Genomic DNA, 21,467 nt, shown 5'->3' with positions numbered 1-21,467 from the left:
TCATTTATGAAGGAGAATTTTCAACTTAAAGCAATGTTATTGTGGAGTATCACCGATTATCCTGCATTAGGAAGCTTAGCTGGTTGTAAAGTGAAAGGGAAACAAGCGTGTATTGTGTGTGGAAAGGATACATCCTTTAGGTGGTTGAAATTTAGTAGAAAGCATGTTTATTTGGGCAACCGAAGAAGGCTTAGACCTGGGCATCCTTACAGAAGAAAAAAGAAACGGTTTGACAACACAGTGGAAGAAGGGAATGCGAGTAGGATTGAAAGTGGAGTCAACATTTTTGAGTTACTTAAGGATGTGAGAAATGATTTCGGAAAACCTTTTGAGAAAAAAAGCAAAAGAAAAAGGAAAGGAGTCTGTGAAGATGAGGTGATTTCAGAAGATGAAAATGGTGAAGAGAATGACAATTGGAGATGGAAGAAACGGTCCATTCTATTCGATTTACCTTATTGGAAGGTAAATGGTGAACTAATTCTTTAATAAAATTTCATAATAATGTTTGTTTTATAAGTTTATCTAAGTATTTCTCTTCTATTTTAGGACATGCCTGTTCGTCACAACATAGATGTTATGCATGTGGAGAAGAACGTGTGTGATGCTATATTGTCGATTCTGATGCAAAGTCCTAAGTCAAAAGATGGTTTGAAAGCACGGAAAAACTTGGAAGATATGGGGATTCGAGGAAACTTACACATTCAGAACCGAGGGAAGAGAACATACTTACCTCCAGCTTCTTATTGGCTGTCGAAAGAGGAGAAAAGGAGATTTTGTAAGAGGTTAAGTTCATTCCGAGGACCTGATGGATATTGTGCAAATATTGCCAATTGTGTTTCAGTGGATCCTCCCATAATTAGTGGCTTGAAGTCTCACGATCATCACGTGCTGCTCCAAAACCTCCTACCAGTTGCTTTGCGAGGGTTGCTACCAAATGGACCTAGGATTGCAGTGACTCGACTGTGCAGCTTCTTTAACAGATTGTGTCAGCGAGTTATTGATCCTGAGAAGCTAATAACATTGGAGACTGAGTGTGTTGAATCAATGTGCAAACTGGAGAGGTATTTTCCTCCATCTCTGTTTGATATAATGTTCCACCTTCCCGTACATCTAGCAAGAGAAGCACGGTTGGGTGGACCTGTCCACTTTAGATGGATGTATCCATTTGAAAGGTACTCACCACTTTTACCTTGCCTTTGATTTCAATTTCTTCTGAAGCGTGTTTATGTAACTAACAGATTATATGCTTATATATATAGGTACATGAAAACGTTGAAGTCATATGTAAAGAACTATGCAAGGCCCGAAGCATGTATGGCTGAAGGTTATTTGGCTGGCGAATGTATTGAATTCTGTATGGAGTTCCTTCAGAGTTCTTTAACTGTTCCTGAAACCACAAAGCGTAATGAAGATTTGGTGTCCTCTGAAAGCATACTTGAAGGCTGTCCACTGCATAAGGCAGCCCAAGTGGTACTTACTGATAAGGAACGAGACATTGCCCACCGTTATGTATTGATGAACATGGCAGTGATGACACCATATGTTGAGTAAGTTTCCAATTTCGCTTAACATTCATAACTATAAATACTAATTCTGTATACAACTAACTTGTTTTTTTATTGTCTAAGTATGCATTTGGAAGAATTGCAAGAAATGGATGGTAGATGTGCCAGAAGTGAAACTCTGTTATGGAAATTTCATGCAGAGAGATTCGGACAATGGGTAAAACAAAAGGTCTTTGTAACAATTATCACTGTCATTTTACAAATCTGTTCACTAACTGACCATATATACAACTCATATTTATTTAAAAATTTGTTTCTTTAGATCCCTGCTAACTCAGAGGAGCATTCGAGCAAACTGAGATGGTTAGCTTATGGGCCGAGAGATACAGCTGATACATATAAGGGTTTTATCATTAATGGGCATAGATTTCAGACTGAGGATGTCGTCAAACTCAGAACAGTGGAGTAACTTATGAAGCTTTCAGCATGTGTAGATCAAGTGCTAGAGATACTAGACATATGGCGGACATAGTCGCCTTCTATGGAGTTATACAAGAGATCATAATGCTAGACTACAACATGTTTCAAGTTCCTTTATTCAAATGTAAGTGGGCCAACAAAGGAAATGGTGTAAAAGAAGAGGATGGTTTTACACTTGTTAACTTCAGTGTCAACCAATCTGCGTATCTACAAGACCCTTATATACTGGCATCACAAGCGAAGCAGGTTTTTTACTCTAGTGAAGATGATACATCACCTTGGTCTGTTGTAATGAGGGCGCCACCACGAGGGTATCACGAGCTAGAAACTGAAGAGGAGTATATTGTTCCAACTTTGACCATTCCTGAAAGTGAAGAAATGGGAGATCAGTCTTCTGATGATGAAAGCTTTTACGTTAGAGAAGATTGTGAAGGGGTGTTAGCAACGGATTCATAGGAATATAATGGAGTTATAGGTGTGTGTAGTAGTAGAAATATAATGGAGTCGTAGGTGTGTGTAGTAGTAGAAATATATGGAGTCTTAGTATTGAGTCATATGATTATAATTGTATATTAGGACTTAGAAAGATAGTCAACTAAATCTTACGGTTCGAAAGTGAGTTGTCTTTCAGGTGTATTGTAAACATGAAACGAAAAGTGGATCCAACCATTCAGAGACGGAGTAAACGTATGCAAGGCCTTTCTCCAGAGGTAGACACTGAAGTTGCTGACTCTCAACCGATCATTGAGGACGAACCACTGCATCACCTTGGAGAAGAACCCTTGGAGCATGCTGATGAAGAAACAAGGCAGAATAACGAAGAAGTTCCTGCAGAACTACATGAAGAAATCTCGCAGAATAATGGAGAGGAAGAAGAAGGTGGTCATGAAGAAATCTCACAGCCGACTGTGCAACCATCAAATGGAGAACCTCAACATGATGCTGAAAATAATAACAAAAGGAAAACAAGAGGGCCAACTAAGATGCTTGCAGTTGCTAAACACCATGAAGATAAGGTTGACGTTGAGTTTACATCGATTGGTGAACATTGTGGTAAAGGATCAATAACACTCTCATCTTTCCTTGGTCCTCTGGTGCGGGAGCATGTTTCAGTCCTACTTGACGATTGGAGGCACCTAGATGATCAAACCAAAGCCATTCTATGGGAGCAAATACAGGTATTCTCTATATTGTAATACAAAACTCCTTTGTATATTTTGAATGGTATATTACTCAAACCTACTAATGTATAAAATTTTAATTATTATAGGGAAGGTTCAATTTAACTGAAGAGTGGCAAAAGGACTGTGTTTTCAAACAGATGGGTTGTCTGTGGCGTTCTTCAAAATCTAGACTTCTCTCCCAAGTACGCAACGCAAATAAGAGACAAATACTTGAGTTAAAACCTAGTAACATACAATCTGTCGCAGCATGGAAAAATTGGGTAAAGAGTAGGACTAGTGAAGAATTTAAGGTTTGTTGATGCTTAACTATGCATATGTAGATTCATTGCTTGTTTGTTTTGTAATTATTATTGATTGTCGGATTGCTTATGTAGGTTCAAAGTGACAGATATAGGGAACTTAGGAGGGCGCAAATTCCCCACACAACCAGTCGAAAAGGAATGATCCGGCTAGCTCATGAATTGGTAAGTAATTTAGGGTCTTATGTTTGTATTAAATTTACAACTTAGTTTGGTAATTTCATTAAACGGCCTTATTTACTTGTAGAAGAAAAAGAGTTCTGACCCTAGCAAGGTGAGTAGGACTCAAGTGTGGGTTGCAGGACACACTCATTCCGATGGAAAACCAGTGAGACCAGAATTCGCAGAAACCATTGTACGTGCATATGGTTTTAGAATTAAGTTAAGTGATAAGCATTCTTTGTTATGCGTACAATTAATAATTTTTATTAAATATTTGTGGCAGGAACAAATAAAATCCATTGATAGTGAATTGGGTTCCACAGCTAGCACTAATATTAGAGAGGATGCTGTCAGCCAAGTGTTAGGAAAAGAAAAGTCTGGAAGGGTTAGAGGGATGGGCAGAGGAGTTACGGCGACGAAGCTAGCATTCGTTCAGTCTAGAGACGCCCATGTCAAACAGCTCGAAGCAAAGCAGGCTGAATTGATCACCAAAATTGAAGATCTCCAAACTGTAGTTCGTGACTTGGCTCAAGGGAAAAAGGTTAGATACTGAACTTTCACTCATGGGCTTGATAAAATCAGTTTAAATGCTTTGTTTTATTAACTTTGAGTATTGTCTTCACAGTATGATGATGTGTCTATGACGGACACTAGTCATGGTAGTAAGGTTGTAACTAGGTGTCAAATACTGGACTGGTCCTTAGTAGATGATGTTGTTGTTGGAGAAGGAGAGTTCTGCTCGGCTGAACCCACGTACAAGATTGGGCGTATACCACTTGGTCCTAATGCAGCAGTGGTACTAGTCAAAACCGTCACCAACAAAGATGCATTTCTATGGAGGCCAACAACCCTGGTTGCCGCACTTGGCGAAGCTGTTGGGACAAAAATTGCATGGCCTGCTGATAAAATTATTTTGGACGATGATACAGACACCCAAACTGAAACTCATAATGCTAGTTCATCGGTAATTGCATGTTTACTTTTACTCTTTATAACTTGTAGAATGACTTACATACATATACGTTTATGCTCATACATATGTCTTTTACGAATGATCGTAGGAAGCACTTGATAAAATCCTAATCTTTGATTGGAATTCGGAGAATGTATTGGTTGCTGAGGGTCGTTTGTGGTCAACTGATCCGAAAGAAATGGCTAACAAGATTCCTCTCGGACCAAACGCTGCTATCGTGAAGGTTGAGAAGGTTGTCAAACCAGACGGTTATTTGTGGAGACCTACAACTGAAATGTTCATGATGGGTGATGCACTTGGTGAGTTTATCGCATGGCCTATTAAGAAGGTAGTGCTCAGTTGTATACCTCCAACAAGACCATCGCCAGTAGCATCATCACCTAGGGTAAAACTATTCTCTAAAAGTATATATATTTTTTTATGCTATTGGTGATGACTATTTCTGAGTAGAGTGTATCATTTGTTTGAATTGTAGAGTGTAAGTTGCAGCATCGACACCAACAAATCAGGTGGGAAGAAGAAGTGTATGTTGTTAGATTGCAATAATTCTGGACAAATCGTTGCGGAAGGGAGAGTTTGTTCAACCAATCCAGAAGACAAAATCCACTTTGTCCCATTAGGTCCGAACGCTAGCAAGGTATGGGTAGAAGTAGCAAAGATTGGAGATGCAAAAGTGTGGAGACCAAATTCAGAAATAGAAGTAATTTCTGATGCTTTAGGTACAACTGTTGCATGGCCTAATGACAAGCTTATGTTTGTGTGAACTCGTGAAAAGCTTATGTTTGTGTGAACTTGGGAAATAATGTTGAACTTTGAGATGTGGTGTCATTATGTTTTTCTTTGAAGTGAATCTGAAGTTGTCTACGTTCGATTATTAATAAAATTTGTATTTGCATTATATGTTTTATTTTTAACAATTTATAATTTTATATTTAAATTTAAATAATCGAATAAAACCAATAAAATCTTTAAAATTGGCATCTATATATAACATAATAAAAATGCTATAAGAATTATTTTAAAACGCTATTAAATGTCATAAAAATAACATAAATTAAATGCTATTGTTAAATATAAAATAGCGCGAAAATAACGCTATCGTATATGACGTAACCATAGCATACAAAAAACCGTTATGTAATGTGACGGACCTATTATCGCGGTGGATGACAGAGCGCTTTCTAAACCGCTATCATATAACTAGATAGCGTTTTTCGTTCGTTAAGAATACCCATTTTTCCTGTAGTGACTCTGTTTGACTACGTTCAGAAAAGGATATGCTATTAACCTTTAAAACATTGGTTTTGTAACAGTGGGAAGATGTTTAGGGATGGAGATAATAGCAGAATGATGATGATTGGCACTTCAGCCTCTGCATCATCCATCAACCCTAATGAATCTGTATGTTTCCTTTTGTTCTCATCTCTCTCTCTCACATCTCTACATTTTACCTAAAAAAAAAAAAACCTCTCTCCCTCACCATCTGTTAAAGCTGCACCTTGTTCTTTATGAATGATTCCAATAATTTGCCACAAAGTCCTCTTTATATACGTAGCTATATGTCTCTCTTACCATGGCCAGCTTGTGTCCAATGGCGCCATTTGTAGTTCCCAAGTCACAAGGATAGGACTTCTCAAAAGAATATTCAATGACGTTTCCACTCTCTTTATTTTTCTTTTCAATATCCGTTTTATCTACAACTGCCATTACACGTTTCTGAAAAACACCCCTTGTCTTCAAGGTGTAAGAACAAAAGATTCAAGATAGTGAGTGGCATTGCTAAAACTCCAAAATTCACCAATCTATACCCGCTCTCTATATTCTTGTATCATTATCTCCATCATTACTAGTCTCATAACGTGTCCACCCAGTATTTTCATGATATAAATCACCATGTTTTGAAACTCTAGTAACCCTATCAAATCTGTTCTCATCCATTGATTCCTTCTCATCTTCCATCCTCATCAGATCATTATGACTAAGAGGGTTTATAGGATCAGGCGATCGAAATCCATAGCTAAAGAGATGAGAACCACACTTTACGCCTATATCCATAATCTATCTTCCTTTTTTTAAAGTGTTTTCTCTCCGCATTCCGACTCTCTAAACGATTTCTAAAAGTTGAGCCTCGAAACATACCATAGCTCTTAAGAACTTGCACCCAATCAGGTATTGGGCCATAAGCCCGGCAAGACTCAACTAAATATTTGACCCAACCGATTTCTAAAAGTTGAGCCTCGAAACATACCATAGCTCTTCTGTTGACTTTCTCTGCGGGAAACTTGTGTACAAGCAGTAGTTTTGAAACCATGTAGGTACTCATCATAAACTTCCTATTATGGCCTGATGTATCCATTGTCACAGGCACAGTGTGTGGAACCTCTACAACTGATTCCTCCCCAAACAACATAACCATGAATAGTGGCTAAAACTTGTTCCCCAAGCAACATAACTGTTGGAGGTGAAAACCGCACCCCGGTTTTCTCCGGTACAAACCGAGATCGGCAAACCATAAGCCCGATTTACGAAGGGGGGTACCGAGAAAAGATGGGCCGAACAAAGATAGGCCGAATACGGCCCATCAGGCCGAGGTCGGTGAGAAACCTCTCGAAGAAATAGAGAGTTTCCATGAGCTCGGTCGAAACAGGAAAGTTTCCTAATGGAAAAAGGAAACTTGGGAGAGAAGAGGAAAGGAACCGAGAGAAAAGGAAACTCCTCTCGCTCCCATATCGTCTAAGGCGGGCTTGAAGACCGACTTAGGAGATATATATAAAGGGAGACGAATCGACACCAGAGAACACAAGTAATTTTCCCGAGAAGACTTAAAGACTGAGAACTCATTACGATAGCTTCTTAGTCGCATTAAGTCTTAGTTCGTTATTACCTATCGAAATAACCGAACTCAGTTGTATTTTGCTTGATTCGATCTAATAAAACCGAGCTTCCGATCTAAATTACTGTTTAGTCCCTTGTCGATATTTGCATATCAACAATTGGCGCGCCAGGTAGGGGTCGAACCTACGGCCTTCTGCTTAGGCCGTAGCAAAAACCCCTTTTGTACTTAGAACTACGAATGGCTTGATCCCTTTAAAGGGTACGTAGGCAGCTCGTTACCGAGTCCAGCTATAACATCAATAAAATTTTATTAAGTCAAATATGACTAAGTTTTAGTTCGGAAATCACAAGGGACCGAACTCCTTGTCTTTACATCGACTTCCTGGCCAGTTGTTCGATAGCATTCCACATGAATGCAAACTTAAAAGCCGAGATCCGTCTCGCGAGCACCCACATGGTGTCGTGGTTAAGCCACATATCAAAAGCCGGGCCCAGTCCCGCAGTTGAATTTCTAAGTCACCAAGAACAATAAGCCGAGCACATCTCGCATACTTAGGTTCGACTTAGAAAAACCTTGAACTCGTTTCGTGCGTTTACAGGAGTTCGAACTAGTTCACTCTTCCAGTACGAAATGATTCACTTGGGTTCCCCAGGCCGAGCTCGTATGCTCGCACAATAAGCCGAACTCCTCATATTCGCACCATAAGCCGAGTTCACAACACTCGCAAAACGTAAGCCGAATTATCGCAATTCGCTATCAAAAGATGAAAACCACGTTCAAATATCATCTCTTATATACCGATCTAGTACTTGAGCACTAATCTCAAATCATTACCGACGAAACGAAGTTAAAATTCGAGTTAGATGCCGAGCATATATTTTCTAAATTTTCAAGGCAAGAAATAAGAAGAACGAGCATATATTTAAAAGCCTCCTGAAAGGCAAACAAGTTCAAAGGAAGCCCACCAAGGGCCCAGAAAGAAATAAAAATTACAAAAGAACCCATGCAAGGATAGTCGAGTTCGATTAAAAAGAAGAAAGGAGAAAAACTAAGCAGTCTTAGAGGTGGCAGCTTGATCGACCTTCAGCATCTCTTCGTTAGAACCGAACTGCTCACCAATCATCGGATCCTGAGCGCTTTGAGTCGCGTTCACAGCCGGCGCATCTTCTTCCTCAGCAAAAGGAGACATCCGTTTATCCTCTTCGGTAAGGACGCAAGCGTCGACCGAACGGAACTCCTCCAGGGCCTTGGTGTGCTTCGCCTCAATGTCCGCCACCATCTCGGGTGGAACCTCGTACAAGCCTTTCCTCTTGAGCTGCTTGATAAAACCGAGGACCCCAGTGAGCTGGTTGTAGACCAGGTACGGCTTACGAGCTCGGTCAGCGTCATCCAAGCTTCGGATAACCTTCTCTAGGCGCTCGCAAGCCTTTGCGTGCACGCTCCTAGCCCGAGCCCTCCAATGTGCCACCATGTCCTGCAGCCGCCCTTTGTCTTTCTCGAACTCCCTGGAAAGTAGGCTCTGAGCCTCAGTCAGCTCGGCCTTCACCGCCTTCAGCTCCGCGCTCTCCTGTTTTAATAGCTCCACCGAAGAGTGCAGAGTCTCGTTAATTCGAAGCTCGGTGGCGAGACGCTCCTCCGCCTTGGCTACCCTTTCCTCGAGCTCGGAGACCCTTACTTGCTCATCGAACAGGGCTACTTCGTATGCAGCAACCAAGTTATTGGTCTGACTGGCGAGCTGCACAGAGGAAACAAGAATTAAAACTCATACTTGGAGAAATGTCCAAATCTATAAAAAAGTGAGTAGATTACCACTGCAGTCGTGTGAGCGATTCCCTTGTACATGTTGGGAAACCGGAGCTCGGGAACCGAAGGAAGGCTTGGGACCTCTGAGGAGATCTTGTGATAAAGCTCGACGCAGGCATCTACGTTCTCCTCGAAAGGAGTCTCCTCATCGTAGTCAAAACAAACTCGGACCCTCTTAGCCGGCCCGTGCTCTGGAGAACCCTCGACATGGTCTCTGGTTTGTCTCTTGCGGGAGTGCGAAGCTTCAGCTCGGTCTTGAGAAAGAGCGAGGTCCGACGCCACAGCCGCCGGTGGATCGATCTCAGCGGGTACATCTTGCACCCGAGGAGAATCCTCTGTCTTCTTAGTCTTCTTCGAAGACTTCTTCTTCTTCGAAGACTTCTTCTTCTTCGTCTTCTTCTGACCAACCTGGTCAGATGAGTTCGTAGCAGGTGGCAACTCCTCCGGCTGTACATTGGCCTGTTCGGTAGCAAGGACTGGGGTCGGATCAGCCACGTCCGGTTCCTCCTCGTCGAAGAGAGTTGGGATCTCGTCTATTAAGAGCATCCTGGCAGTTTGGGTGCGTTGAGTTCGCGACTTCGGTGCTTTGCGTTTAGGAGCGGCTCGAGGCTTGCTAGCTCGAGTTTTTGGTTTCCGCGGTTTTGGTTCGCGAACAGAACCTACAATGAAAATCTGTCAAAGGAGGAAGTCGAAGCAAATAAAGAAGTAGACTGACTAAAAACGGAATTTAGTAAACAAACCTGTTTTCTTAGCTCGGCACTGCAGGATTTCTTCCCAAACCTCAGGCCAACAATGCTTACCAGCTTCACTGAAGGCTTCTTCGAACTCAGAGGTGAGTCCGGAGTTGAGGATAAGGCTCGGGAGATGACGACCTGCGAAAGATGAAACAAAAGAAAGTTAGTCAAATATGAGGTCAAAAATTAGTAAAAGTATAAGCTCGTCTAGTTCACCGATCGGAATCTTCCACTCCGATTGAGTTGGGATGTCAGAGTTGCTGACGGTGAGATCGTTCATCTCTAGATAAAAGTAGAGAGATTCCCAGTCGTTGAATTTACTGGGCTTCGGTCCAGTAACAATATTCTTCTTCGGCTTGGCGTTCGCAGCGAAGAACCACTCCTTCGATTTGTGGATGTTGACCGAGAAGAGATCTTCAAAAAGCCGACTAGTTGGATCCCTGCCGAGCTCGTCGCAAAGAGATATGAACCCTACGTAGTTCGTTATCGAAGCTGGCATCACTTGCGAGAGAGCAACGCCGCGACGATTGCAGTAGCCGATCAAGCGAGAAGGAATTGGGAAGGAGAGCCCGCACTGCGTAAAATACGTCAGATAGATGCAGAGGAAGCCCTCGGGGACGTCTCATGGCCGATCTCCAGCTTCCGGGATGATAAATACAACTTTATCTTCAAGCCCGTTTTCTTCAAGCACGGCACGAACGGCGCCAGGAGAAACGGAAGAAGAAGGTACGATGTGGGGGCGAACGACTTTTCGTCTCAGAAGAGGTGGTGAAGCATGAATTATTGCCTCAAGATCGTCTTCGGCACCTCCTGTTTCAGTAACGTTTTCCTCGGCATTGCCTTCCTCAATCTCCTCGACCCCTTCGATCTCCTCAATCTCCTCATCGATGTTCGGCCCAGCACGAGCATCTGTCTCACGAGCTTCTGGTTGTCCGGTCACTTCGACTCGTGGTCGAGAACGGCTACTATTGGCATCAACCGATTTTGAGTTTTTTTGGACTAACTGTGGAGGGCTATTCTCTTCTTGAGACGAGTTCGATAGATGAGGGTTTGAAGAGGAAGAGCTCGGTTCTGAGGATTCGCGACGATCTTCCGGAAGGATTTGGTTAGAAGAAGGGTTAATTGAAGAGCTGGAAGACATCTTTGAGTTCGGAAAAGTAGATCTAAAGGGAATCTGGAAAAGAATGAAGATTGATCGGATAATTTGAAGATCGAACGGAAAACTCGAAGATAGCTCGGAAAAATCAAGGATTCGCGGCGGCGAGAGTTGAAGAAACGAGAGGAAACAAAGAACAAAAGCTAGAGAGAGAAATGAAATCTATAGAGAAGGGAGAGCAGCGTACCTTATATATGCTTGAGGCGAGAATAATGAATGCGAGAAGAAGTTTGCCTTTTATACACAGTGGGAATCGTGGGTTCCTCGATTTTCGCAAGGATCCCGTAATTCACGCGCCTCATTGAAGACAGGGGCGAAACGTCCGGGAATGCGAATCAACGGCAGTTGCCGAGCTCGGTTCGTGATCCATTAACTAAGAAATGAGTTCGACTGAAAGTCATCCCCTTTCACCGAACTGAAGGGGGGGCTAACTGTTGGAGGTGAAAACCGTACCCCGGTTTTCTCCGGTACAAACTGAGATCGGTAAACCATAAGCCCGGTTTACGAAGGGGGGTACCGAGAAAAGATGGGCCGAACAAAGATGGGCTGAATACGGCCCATCAGGCCGAGGTCGGTGAGAAACCTCTCGAAGAAATAGAGAGTTTCCATGAGCTCGGTCGAAACAGGAAAGTTTCCTAATGGAAAAAGGAAACTTGGGAGAGAAGAGGAAAGGAACCGAGAGAAAAGGAAACTCCTCTCGGTCCCATATCGTCGAAGGCGGGCTTGAAGACCGACTTAGGAGATATATATAAAGGGAGACGAATCGACACCAGAGAACACAAGTAATTTTCCCGAGAAGACTTAAAGACTGAGAACTCATTACGATAGCTTCTTAGTCGCATTAAGTCTTAGTTCGTTATTACCTATCGAAATAACCGAACTCAGTTGTATTTTGCTTGATTCGATCTAATAAAATCGAGCTTCCGATCTAAATTACTGTTTAGTTCCTTGTCGATATTTGCATATCAACAATAACCATGAACGATTACCTTAAAGAGCCACATTCTTTCTTTTCTTGGTTTCTCTTCTCGTTCTTCTCTCGGAAACATCAGAATTTTTTTATCTTCTTTGTGTAAAACCATCTCTAAGAAAATCGTGAATATGCTCATTATAGGCATCTCTTCTTTATCTTGAAATTGAATAGTTTCTTGCCTGTTTTTTATTAGGTCGATCAGCATCACTTTGAGATTGAGGAGCTGGCTGCTCGATCACAGCCGTCAGAGGAGATCCAGAGGAGCTGGCTCCTACGACCGACAGTCGTGAAGAAGCAGAAGAAGTATCTCAACATGAAGATACTTCTCTGTTTCACTGCCATCGTGATCATAATTAGTTCCGTAAGTATCGGACTAATTATGCCTCGACGCCAGCAGCACCATAACGAGCCACCACCGCCGGGATACAACTTCACGGTAGCTCTCCAGACATCCCTCCGCTTCTTCAACGCCCAGAGATGTAAGTATTTTTTTCTCTTATTTCTTTTTTTTTTGGCGGTCAAAGTAATATTTTGATAACTATTTTGACTTCGTATTGTTTTGACTTTGATGTTTCAGCTGGGAGATTGCCTCACAACAACAATGTGTCGTGGCGAGGTGATTCTTGTCTCCACGACGGAGATTATCCAAGAAGCAGCCACATGCATTTAGTTGGAGGGTTTTATGACGGTGGAGATGCTATCAAATCGAACTTCCCGATGACCTTTTCCATGACAGATGTTGAGCTGGAGTGTTATAGAGTACACTTCCGCGTACCAAGTTTCCGGGGAGCTCAATCATGTTAAAGGACTCATCAAATGGGGAACTGACTACTTTCTCAACACCTTCGAGAGTCGTTCTAATACAATCTATGAGCTTGTGTCAAAGGTAAAAGAGAGTAAAATTTTTTACTTGTTATTGCATTCTCTATTACGCGTTTCTTGCATACTTGTGCTGTTTTAATGAATCTATTAAAAACGTTACAATCTATTAGCTTGTGTCACAAGTAAGAGAGTTATAAATTTTGTAATAGTGATCTATTAAACGTTTTACAGATGTATTAAAACGATGTTTGCTTTTCTTTTTTCACAGATCAGTGCAGTTCCTAATGATCATTATTGCTGGATGCGCCCTGAGGACATTGATTACCAAAGGCATGCAAGCGTATGTTTCGGTGACTGCCCAGAGCTTGCTGCATCAATGGCAGCTGCTCTTGCTTCAGCTTCCATCGTATTCAAGGACGATGTACAATACTCAAAGAAGCTTCTTCATGGTGCAAGGACCGTCTACAGATTTGCAGATTCAATGAAAGACAGTACAAGCATGCATTGGGATGACCTTATATGGGGTGGAGCGTGGATGTATTATGCCACCGGAGATTTAAAGTACCTTGATCGAGTGACTAGTACCACTCTGGCTAGTCGAGTTGCATCATCTTCGGGTAGTCATTTCAGCTGGGACAAGAAAATCGTCGGGGCTCAGGTAACCAACCAAATCAGTTTGTTCTATAAGATTTGAGTAATGCTGAATTGAAAAAAAACAAAACTGGAACTACCTGACTATCTTATTTACTTAGTTGTTGTTGACTCGGTTGAGGCTCTTTCTGAGCCCTGGATATCCGTATGAAGAACTGCTGAGCCTCTATCATCAACAAATAGGAGATATCATGTGCTCCTACTTGCCTAGTTTCAGCAACAAAACGAGAGGTAATTAGTTAGGAGTATAAAATTGATAATCGTTTTCTGTGAAAGAGTATAACAACATTAATTGCTTTGCTAATTACAGGGGGACTGATTCTTTTTAACAACGGAGATTGGCAGCCTCTCCAATATGCTGCAAATGCGGCTTTCTTAGCCGCGTTGTACAGTGATTACCTGCATGCATCTGATATTCCTGGATGGAACTGCGGCCCTACTTTCTACGCTACCCATGACCTACGAGACTTCGCAAGATCGCAGGTATGCATCCCTATGCCTTTTAAGCAGAAACAGAGTAAATCAGAGCAAAAACAGAGTATTGACCTTTATCTTACTATCTTGTTTACGTGCAGATTGATTACATACTCGGGAAGAACCCTCAGAACATGAGTTATGTTGTGGGTTTTGGGGAGAGGTACCCGAAACATGTACACCACAGAGGAGCTTCGATTCCAAAGAACGAGAAAGTGAGCTGCAAAGGAGGATGGAAATGGAGAGACAGCAAACAAGAAAACCCCAACACTATCGAAGGAGCAATGGTTGCTGGACCAGACAAGCACGACGGATTCCACGACGTTCGTGCAAACTACAACTACACAGAGCCGACTCTAACGGGCAACGCGGGTCTCGTCACCGCTGTGGTTGCGGCGTTATCAGCCGAAGATAAGCTCAAATTTGACCCGAACAGCATGTTCTCTGCGTTGTGGCCCTCGTACCCGCTCTCACCACCGCCGCCAGCACCTTGGACGCCGTAGTAGGACTTGGACCTCTGTACTAGAAGTCGCTCTCTTTAGTTCTAACGCTTTGTCTCTAGATTTGAATTTTGTATGGATTCAGAATCCTTAGATCGTAAGAAAAACATTTTCCAGTGTTTTATTCCCTACGAATATGTGTGTGTGAAGAGGTAGAACCAGACTTTTGCGCAAAGATGAGACTGATATGCCAATATCTCTTTAGCTAAGATTCTACACTCTAATCTGAATTCTTTATCATCGAGTAATAGAGTTCATGAGCAAAGAAAGTTTGTTATGAAAGATATTTTCTGTATTTTATCAAAACTCAATGTACAAGTATATATATACGTCTAGCCTAAACCAACTAAACCGGAAAAATTAAATACAACTAATCTAACCGGTATTTACAATGTTGATACCCCCCCTCAAGATGTGGATTCAAAGATATTTTGAAGACCCATCTTGGATATGTTTTCCCGAAATGGAGAAGGGTATAAGGCCTTTTTCAAGACATCAGCAAGTTGATTCCCTGTCTTGACGTACATAGTCTTGATTATCCCGAGATCAATTGCTTCGCGAACCTTGTGACAATCAAACTCGACGTGTTTGGTTCTTTCGTGAAAAACCGAATTGCTCGCAATGTGTAGAGCCGAGGTGTTGTCACAATACAAGTAAGCTGGAGGTGAAAAAGGCACACGCAAAGCTTTAAGAAGTTGACTAAGCCAAATTAATTCTTTAGTCGCCATACACATCGCCCTGTACTCTGCCTCCGGAGTGCTCAAAGACACAATGGTCTGTTTCTTAGACTTCCAAGAGATTAAAGAATCTCCAATGAACATTGCATAACCCGTTACTGATCGTCTCGTATCCGGGCAGGCTCCCCAATCAGAATCAGAGAAACCACGCAAATCAAAGTTAACTTCATTCCCATAAAACAGCCCTTGACCAATCGAACCTTTAAGGTATCTCAAAACCTTATGAGCTGCTTGAAGATGAGTATTCCTCGGAGCTGAAGAATATTGAGCAAGCTTCGACACAGCAAATGTAATATCTGGTCTAGTGATTGTAAGATACTGAAATTTACCAATCAGTCTGCGATATTGTTTGATATCAGTAAGCACTTCACCATCATCTTTTGATAACTTCTGGTTGGGCTCCATGGGAATTGAAGATGGCTTACAGTCCGAGAATCCAGTAGACTCCAACAAATCCAAAATGTACTTCCGTTGGTTTAAAGCGATACCTGCATCCGATCTAGCAATCTCAATGCCAAGGAAGAATTTAGGAGGACCTAGATCTCGGAGCTGAAATGCAGAAGCTAACTGATGTTTCAAGACAATAACAGCATCATCATTGGTACTGGCAATCAATATGTCATCGGCATATACCAATACCACCAAGAACGAATCATTGGCTTCTTTCACAAACAAAGTGTGATCACCATGACATTTCTCAAATCCTAGATTTCCCAAGGTTGTAGAGAACTTAATGAACCATTGTCGTGATGCTTGCTTCAATCCATAGATGGATTTATGCAACCGACAAACTGAATTTGGTGAGACTTCAACACCTTGAATCTCAGAATATCCAGGGGGCAACTTCATATATATTTCTTCATCCAGGTCTCCATTCAAGAAAGCATTGGAGACATCAAGCTGATGCAGAGACCATCTTAATTTGGAAGCCAAAGCAAGAATAAGCTTCACAATAGTCATCTTTGCAACTGGTGAAAAAGTATCAATGAAGTCTATTCCTTCCTGTTGAGTATACCCCTTTGCAACTAAGCGGGCTTTATATCTCTCGATGCTGCCATCTGCGTTGTATTTTATAGTGAATACCCACTTACAGCCTACAGCTGTTTTCCCTGAAGGCAAATCACAGACACTCCAGGTACCTGTTCGAACAAAAGCACCAATCTCCAATTTACAAGCATCATTCCCACTACAAGAAAGAGGGGCTTTTCCGTCGAATTATTTACGACGATTCGTAGTCGTCGTAAATTTACGACGACATTACGTCGTATTTACGACGATCAAAACTTTCGTCGTAAATTCGACGTAAAAAATAACCCTCGTAAAATCGTCGTAATGTTACGACGATATTACGACAAGATTACGACGAATTTTATTTCGTCGTAATCTTGTCGTAATATTTACATCGATAATACGACGAATTGTCCTATATCTTGTAATTGACGTAAAATCAATGTAAATGTGATGTAAATTTTATTTCGACGTAAATTTCATGTAAAAATGCAATGGTAATATGTTGGTAACCAAACAAAAAATTCTATATATACCCCTTCTTCTCTCATTATTCCATCAACCCAAAAAAACATATAAAGACACAAATTTTTTGAGTCTTTGAATGTTTAAGTAAAATTTTTAGTAGTTGAAATTTCTATCAAATTTCAGAAACAAAAAGTCAAATATTTGTTTTTGAAATGTCTATATACGATCTACGAAAGTGGATGTATACGCCCAAAAATGGTGATGGGTCGTTGACTGAAGACTTCAAAAACGGATTGGAAATATTCATGTACCAAGCCGGCCTTCTGGAAACTGTAATTGAAAGCGGCAAAATGTATTGTCCTTGTGTGAAATGCAAAAATAGGAAACATATTCTTATTGACACTGTCTGGCAGCATTTATTGAATAGAGGGTTCATGCCCCAATACTTTATTTGGTATCAGCATGGAGAGGGATATGGTCAAAGTAGTGGTCAGATGGCTGCACGGAGTACTAGTAATCATCAAGAACATGTGGATTTGTAGCGTCCAATGATTATCAAAGTAGTCAAGTTCAGGGTGAAGATCATGATAGGATGCATGAAATGATTACTGATGCATTTCATGAAACACATGCTGATACTGTTGAGGAGCCCAATGCAGATGCGAAACGCTTTTATGATATGTTAAACGCAGCAAAGCAGCCTCTGTACGAGGGATGTAGGGAAGGTTTATCAAAATTATCATTGGCAGCTCGGATGATGACAATAAAAACAGATCACAATCTATCTGAAGTTTGCATGAACGATTGGGCAGATCTTATTAAAGAGTATTTGCCAGATGATAATTTGGCTGCTGAAACGTATTATGAAATTCAGAAGCTGGTTTTTAGTCTTGGATTGCCTTCTGAGATGATTGATGTTTGTGTTGATAATTGTATGCTTTTTTGGAGAGATGATGAGAAGCTTGAAGAATGTCGTTTCTGCCAAAAGCCAAGATATAGACCACAAATTGCTGGGCGTAAGAAGATTCCTTACCAACGAATGTGGTATCTTCCTATCACTGATAGGTTAAAAAGACTATATCAATCCGAACGGACAGCTGCGTCGATGAGATGGCATGCAGAACATTCACAAACAGATGGCAAAATGACTCACCCGTCTGACGGGAAATCTTGGAAACATTTTAACACCGTACATCCAGACTTTGCTAGGTCTAAGCGAAATGTTTATCTTGGTCTTTGCACTGACGGGTTTAGTCCATTTGGTATGTCTGGTAGGCAATATTCATTATGGCCTGTGATTCTTACGCCATATAACCTTCCTCCAGATATGTGCATGCAAAGAGAGTTTTTGTTTCTAAGTATATTAGTCCCTGGTCCAAATCACCCGAAGCGGGCACTTGATGTGTTTTTGCAACCACTCATACATGAGTTAAACCAGTTGTGGCATGTTGGAGTACGAACATATGATTGTTCGAGTGGTAAAAATTTTACGATGCGAGCGGTGCTTATGTGGACAATAAGCGATTTCCCGGCATACGGAATGCTATCAGGTTGGACAACGCATGGGAGGTTATCATGTCCTTATTGTCTTCATAGGACTGATGCATTTCAGCTTAAACATGGTAGGAAAACCGGTTGGTTTGATTGCCACCGTCGGTTTTTACCACCAAACCATCAATATAGAAGAAATAGGCGTTTGTTTATAAAGAACAAATTGGTTCGTCTCCCTCCACCAGTGTACCTAACTGGAGTAGAGCTTGAAGCGCAAATAGATCATTGGGGTGGACTTGAAACGGTCCCCCTTGGAGGAAATTGGCACACTCCTGCGAATATGCCTGACGGATATGGGGTTCATCATAATTGGCACAAGAAAAGTATATTTTGGGATCTGCCTTACTGGAAAGATCATTTGCTTAGACATAATCTTGATGTTATGCACATTGAGAAGAATTTTTTCGATAACATCATGCATACTGTTTTGAACGTCCAAGGAAGAACCAAAGACAGCGTTAAATCACGGATGGACTTACCCGATATATGTAACAGAATTGAGTTGCATATGGTGAGTAATAAAGCACCTGTTCCTGTATTTCGGTTGGGTGCTGAACAAAAAACAGCTTTGTTTAATTGGGTATCATCAGCCGTGAAATTTCCTGATGGATATGTATCTAATCTGGCTAAATCTGTGGATAAAGGACAAAAGTTTTCAGGGATGAAAAGTCATGATTGTCATGTGTTTATGCAACGGTTACTTCCTTTTGCGTTTGCTGAACTCCTACCGGGACATGTCCATGAGGCACTAGGAGGCATTGGAGCTTTCTTCCGTGATCTAAGTACAAGGACATTATCAGAAGATGTAGTTGCACAACTGTCTACAAATATTCCAATATTGTTGTGCAATTTAGAGAAAATATTCCCACCTGCTTTCTTCGATGTTATGGAACATTTACCTGTACACCTCCCTCATGAAGCAGAGTTGGGAGGACCTGTTCAGTTTAGGTGGATGTATCCGTTTGAACGATTTATGAAGCATTTGAAGGGTAAGGCCAAAAACTTAGCAAAAGTTGAAGGGTCTATCGTGGTGGGAAGTCTGACAGAAGAGACTTCTCATTTCACGTCTTATTACTTTGCTCCAAAGGTTCGTACACGCAAACGGGCTCCAAGACGTTACGACGATGGGGGTGTAGGACAAAGTTACGCAGTAGAAGGTGTGCCTGATATATTCTCACCAATTGGACGTCTAAGTGGGAAACTGAAAGAAACCCGTTGGTCAAACGAACAAGACTACCACAGCGCACATACATATATACTTCTGAATTGCGAGGAATTGGCACCTTACGAGAGGTACATAATTATAACCATGTATGATTAAAATTTGATATATTGAACATGCGAAATGTCATTAACAATGTATTAAAATTTCAGCACTTTCGTCAGTCAAGTCCGAGAATGCATTGACGGTGTTTCAGAAGATGAAATTAACAAGCGAAAAGACCAACATTATGCATTGTGGTTAAAAGGTCAAGTTGAGCATGATGACATGACATATGCAGTATGGTTTCATGAGTTGCTCCTAGGTCCTATTTCGAAGATAACTACTGCAGCTATGTATTTCACACGTGGCTATGTTTTTCATACTTATAGTCATGGCACTCAACGGGCAACTACAAACTATGGAGTTTGTGTACGAGGTGAAGTAGACTTTTATGGGATCATCAAAGAGATAATTGAAGTGGAATACCCCGGATTAGTCAGAATGAAAACTGTTCTATTCAAATGTGATTGGTTTGATCCTACGGTAGGTCGTGGAGTGCGCATGAACAAATTTGGAGTGGTAGATGTAAACGCATCTCGGCAATACAATAAGTTCGAGCCATTTATACTTGCATCTCAAGCAGAACAAGTCACCTTTGTTCCATATCCTCGAGTTCGGAATACGGGAATTTCATGGCTGGCGGTTGTCAAAGTTGCTCCACGGGGTATAATTGATGGTGTAGATCTCCCGCCAATGCAACAAGATGATTGTGTCGACATTACAGAACCGGATGTTGAAGAAAATTTTCTTTTAATTGATCCACGTAATCGACAAGTTGAAGATCTACATGGGGACGAAACTGAAGAAGGTGTTGACGAATTTACGACAAGCAGTGATGATGATGACAATGATGATGAGGACACCGAGGAAAATGTTGATGAAGACTAATTAAATATGTTGACATTAATTAATTGCATGATTTGAACGTTTCACTGTAACATTTGTCAAATTTAAATTTTTGTTTATATAAGCTTCTTGTTTTCATTTCTTGGGGACCCGGTTAGAAAATTTATCAAGTGATCCACCATACCTCTATAATATGAAGATTGAAAATTTGTTTATGTGTTGACTTGAACATATGTTGACTTTTACGACGAATTTACGACGATTATTAAGAAATCGTCGTAACTTCGTCGTAACATGCAAACCCTAAACCCTATAGGGTTTAGCTTTCCCAACTTACAAAATGGTTTTTGGGTTCATTTTCCTAAGTAAACTGATGTATTATATAAGGGTCTGTATTGTAAGGTTCAAGAACTTGTAGAAATGTGGTTTTTATTACGACGAATTTACGACGAATGGGAGTAATCGTCGTAAATTCGTCGTAATATACCATCGAGATTACGACGAAATGTAACTCCTAAATCTTAAAATCAATCTTTTATGGGGTTCTGGGGGGATTTTGATGAAGAGAATGAAATGGCTTACCATCTCATAAGGTAAAACAACTTTCTAAACAAAAAAAAAAAAAATTCTAAAATTGACATATATGTGTTTATCAAGTAATCTTAAGGTGTTATATACATTTACACAAGATGTATGGATTTATCTTACATCTTACTAAAACCTTCATTAAGTTATGTAAACATGTTAGAAAGTTATACACACCACATTTATCATGAATAGACATGCTTGTATGTCCTTATGGATGTTTCAATTTTTTGAATTTCATCAGTTTTGTATAGTTTGTCGTTAATTCGTCGTAATATTACGACGAATTTACGACGATATGTGTATACACAGCCGTTTTAATTTTAATGATTTATACGATTCGTCGTAAATTCGTCGTAATGTTACGACGAATTTACGACGAATAACACGGATCGTCGTAAATTCGTCGCAAAGTCCAGATACACCCACGTGTGTTTGTCTTATTCGCTTTGTGTA

At 41.0% G+C, this 21,467-nt stretch overlaps 1 protein-coding gene and 1 pseudogene across 1 annotated transcript; one reads left to right on the top strand and one right to left on the bottom strand.

The window, feature by feature from the left end:
• Nucleotides 1-7,885: 7,885 nt before the first annotated feature.
• On the bottom strand, nt 7,886-11,043 carry LOC112087620 (meiosis-specific protein ASY2-like). Its single transcript, XM_024157568.1, has 4 exons — nt 10,193-11,043; nt 9,983-10,114; nt 9,249-9,901; nt 7,886-9,174 (listed from the first exon to the last, which is right to left on the bottom strand). Exons 1-4 carry the CDS (start codon nt 10,473-10,475, stop codon nt 8,488-8,490), a joined length of 1,755 nt encoding a protein of 584 aa, XP_024013336.1. The 5' UTR covers nt 10,476-11,043; the 3' UTR covers nt 7,886-8,487.
• Nucleotides 11,044-11,344: 301 nt separating this feature from the next.
• LOC18020469 lies at nt 11,345-15,133 on the top strand (annotated as a pseudogene).
• The last annotated feature ends 6,334 nt before the right edge of the window (nt 15,134-21,467 follow it).

Source organism: Eutrema salsugineum, unplaced genomic scaffold, assembly GCF_000478725.1.
Source record: "Eutrema salsugineum unplaced genomic scaffold, Eutsalg1_0 scaffold_17, whole genome shotgun sequence".
Taxonomy (NCBI): domain Eukaryota; kingdom Viridiplantae; phylum Streptophyta; class Magnoliopsida; order Brassicales; family Brassicaceae; genus Eutrema; species Eutrema salsugineum.
This window is presented reverse-complemented; position numbering and strand designations above follow the sequence as displayed.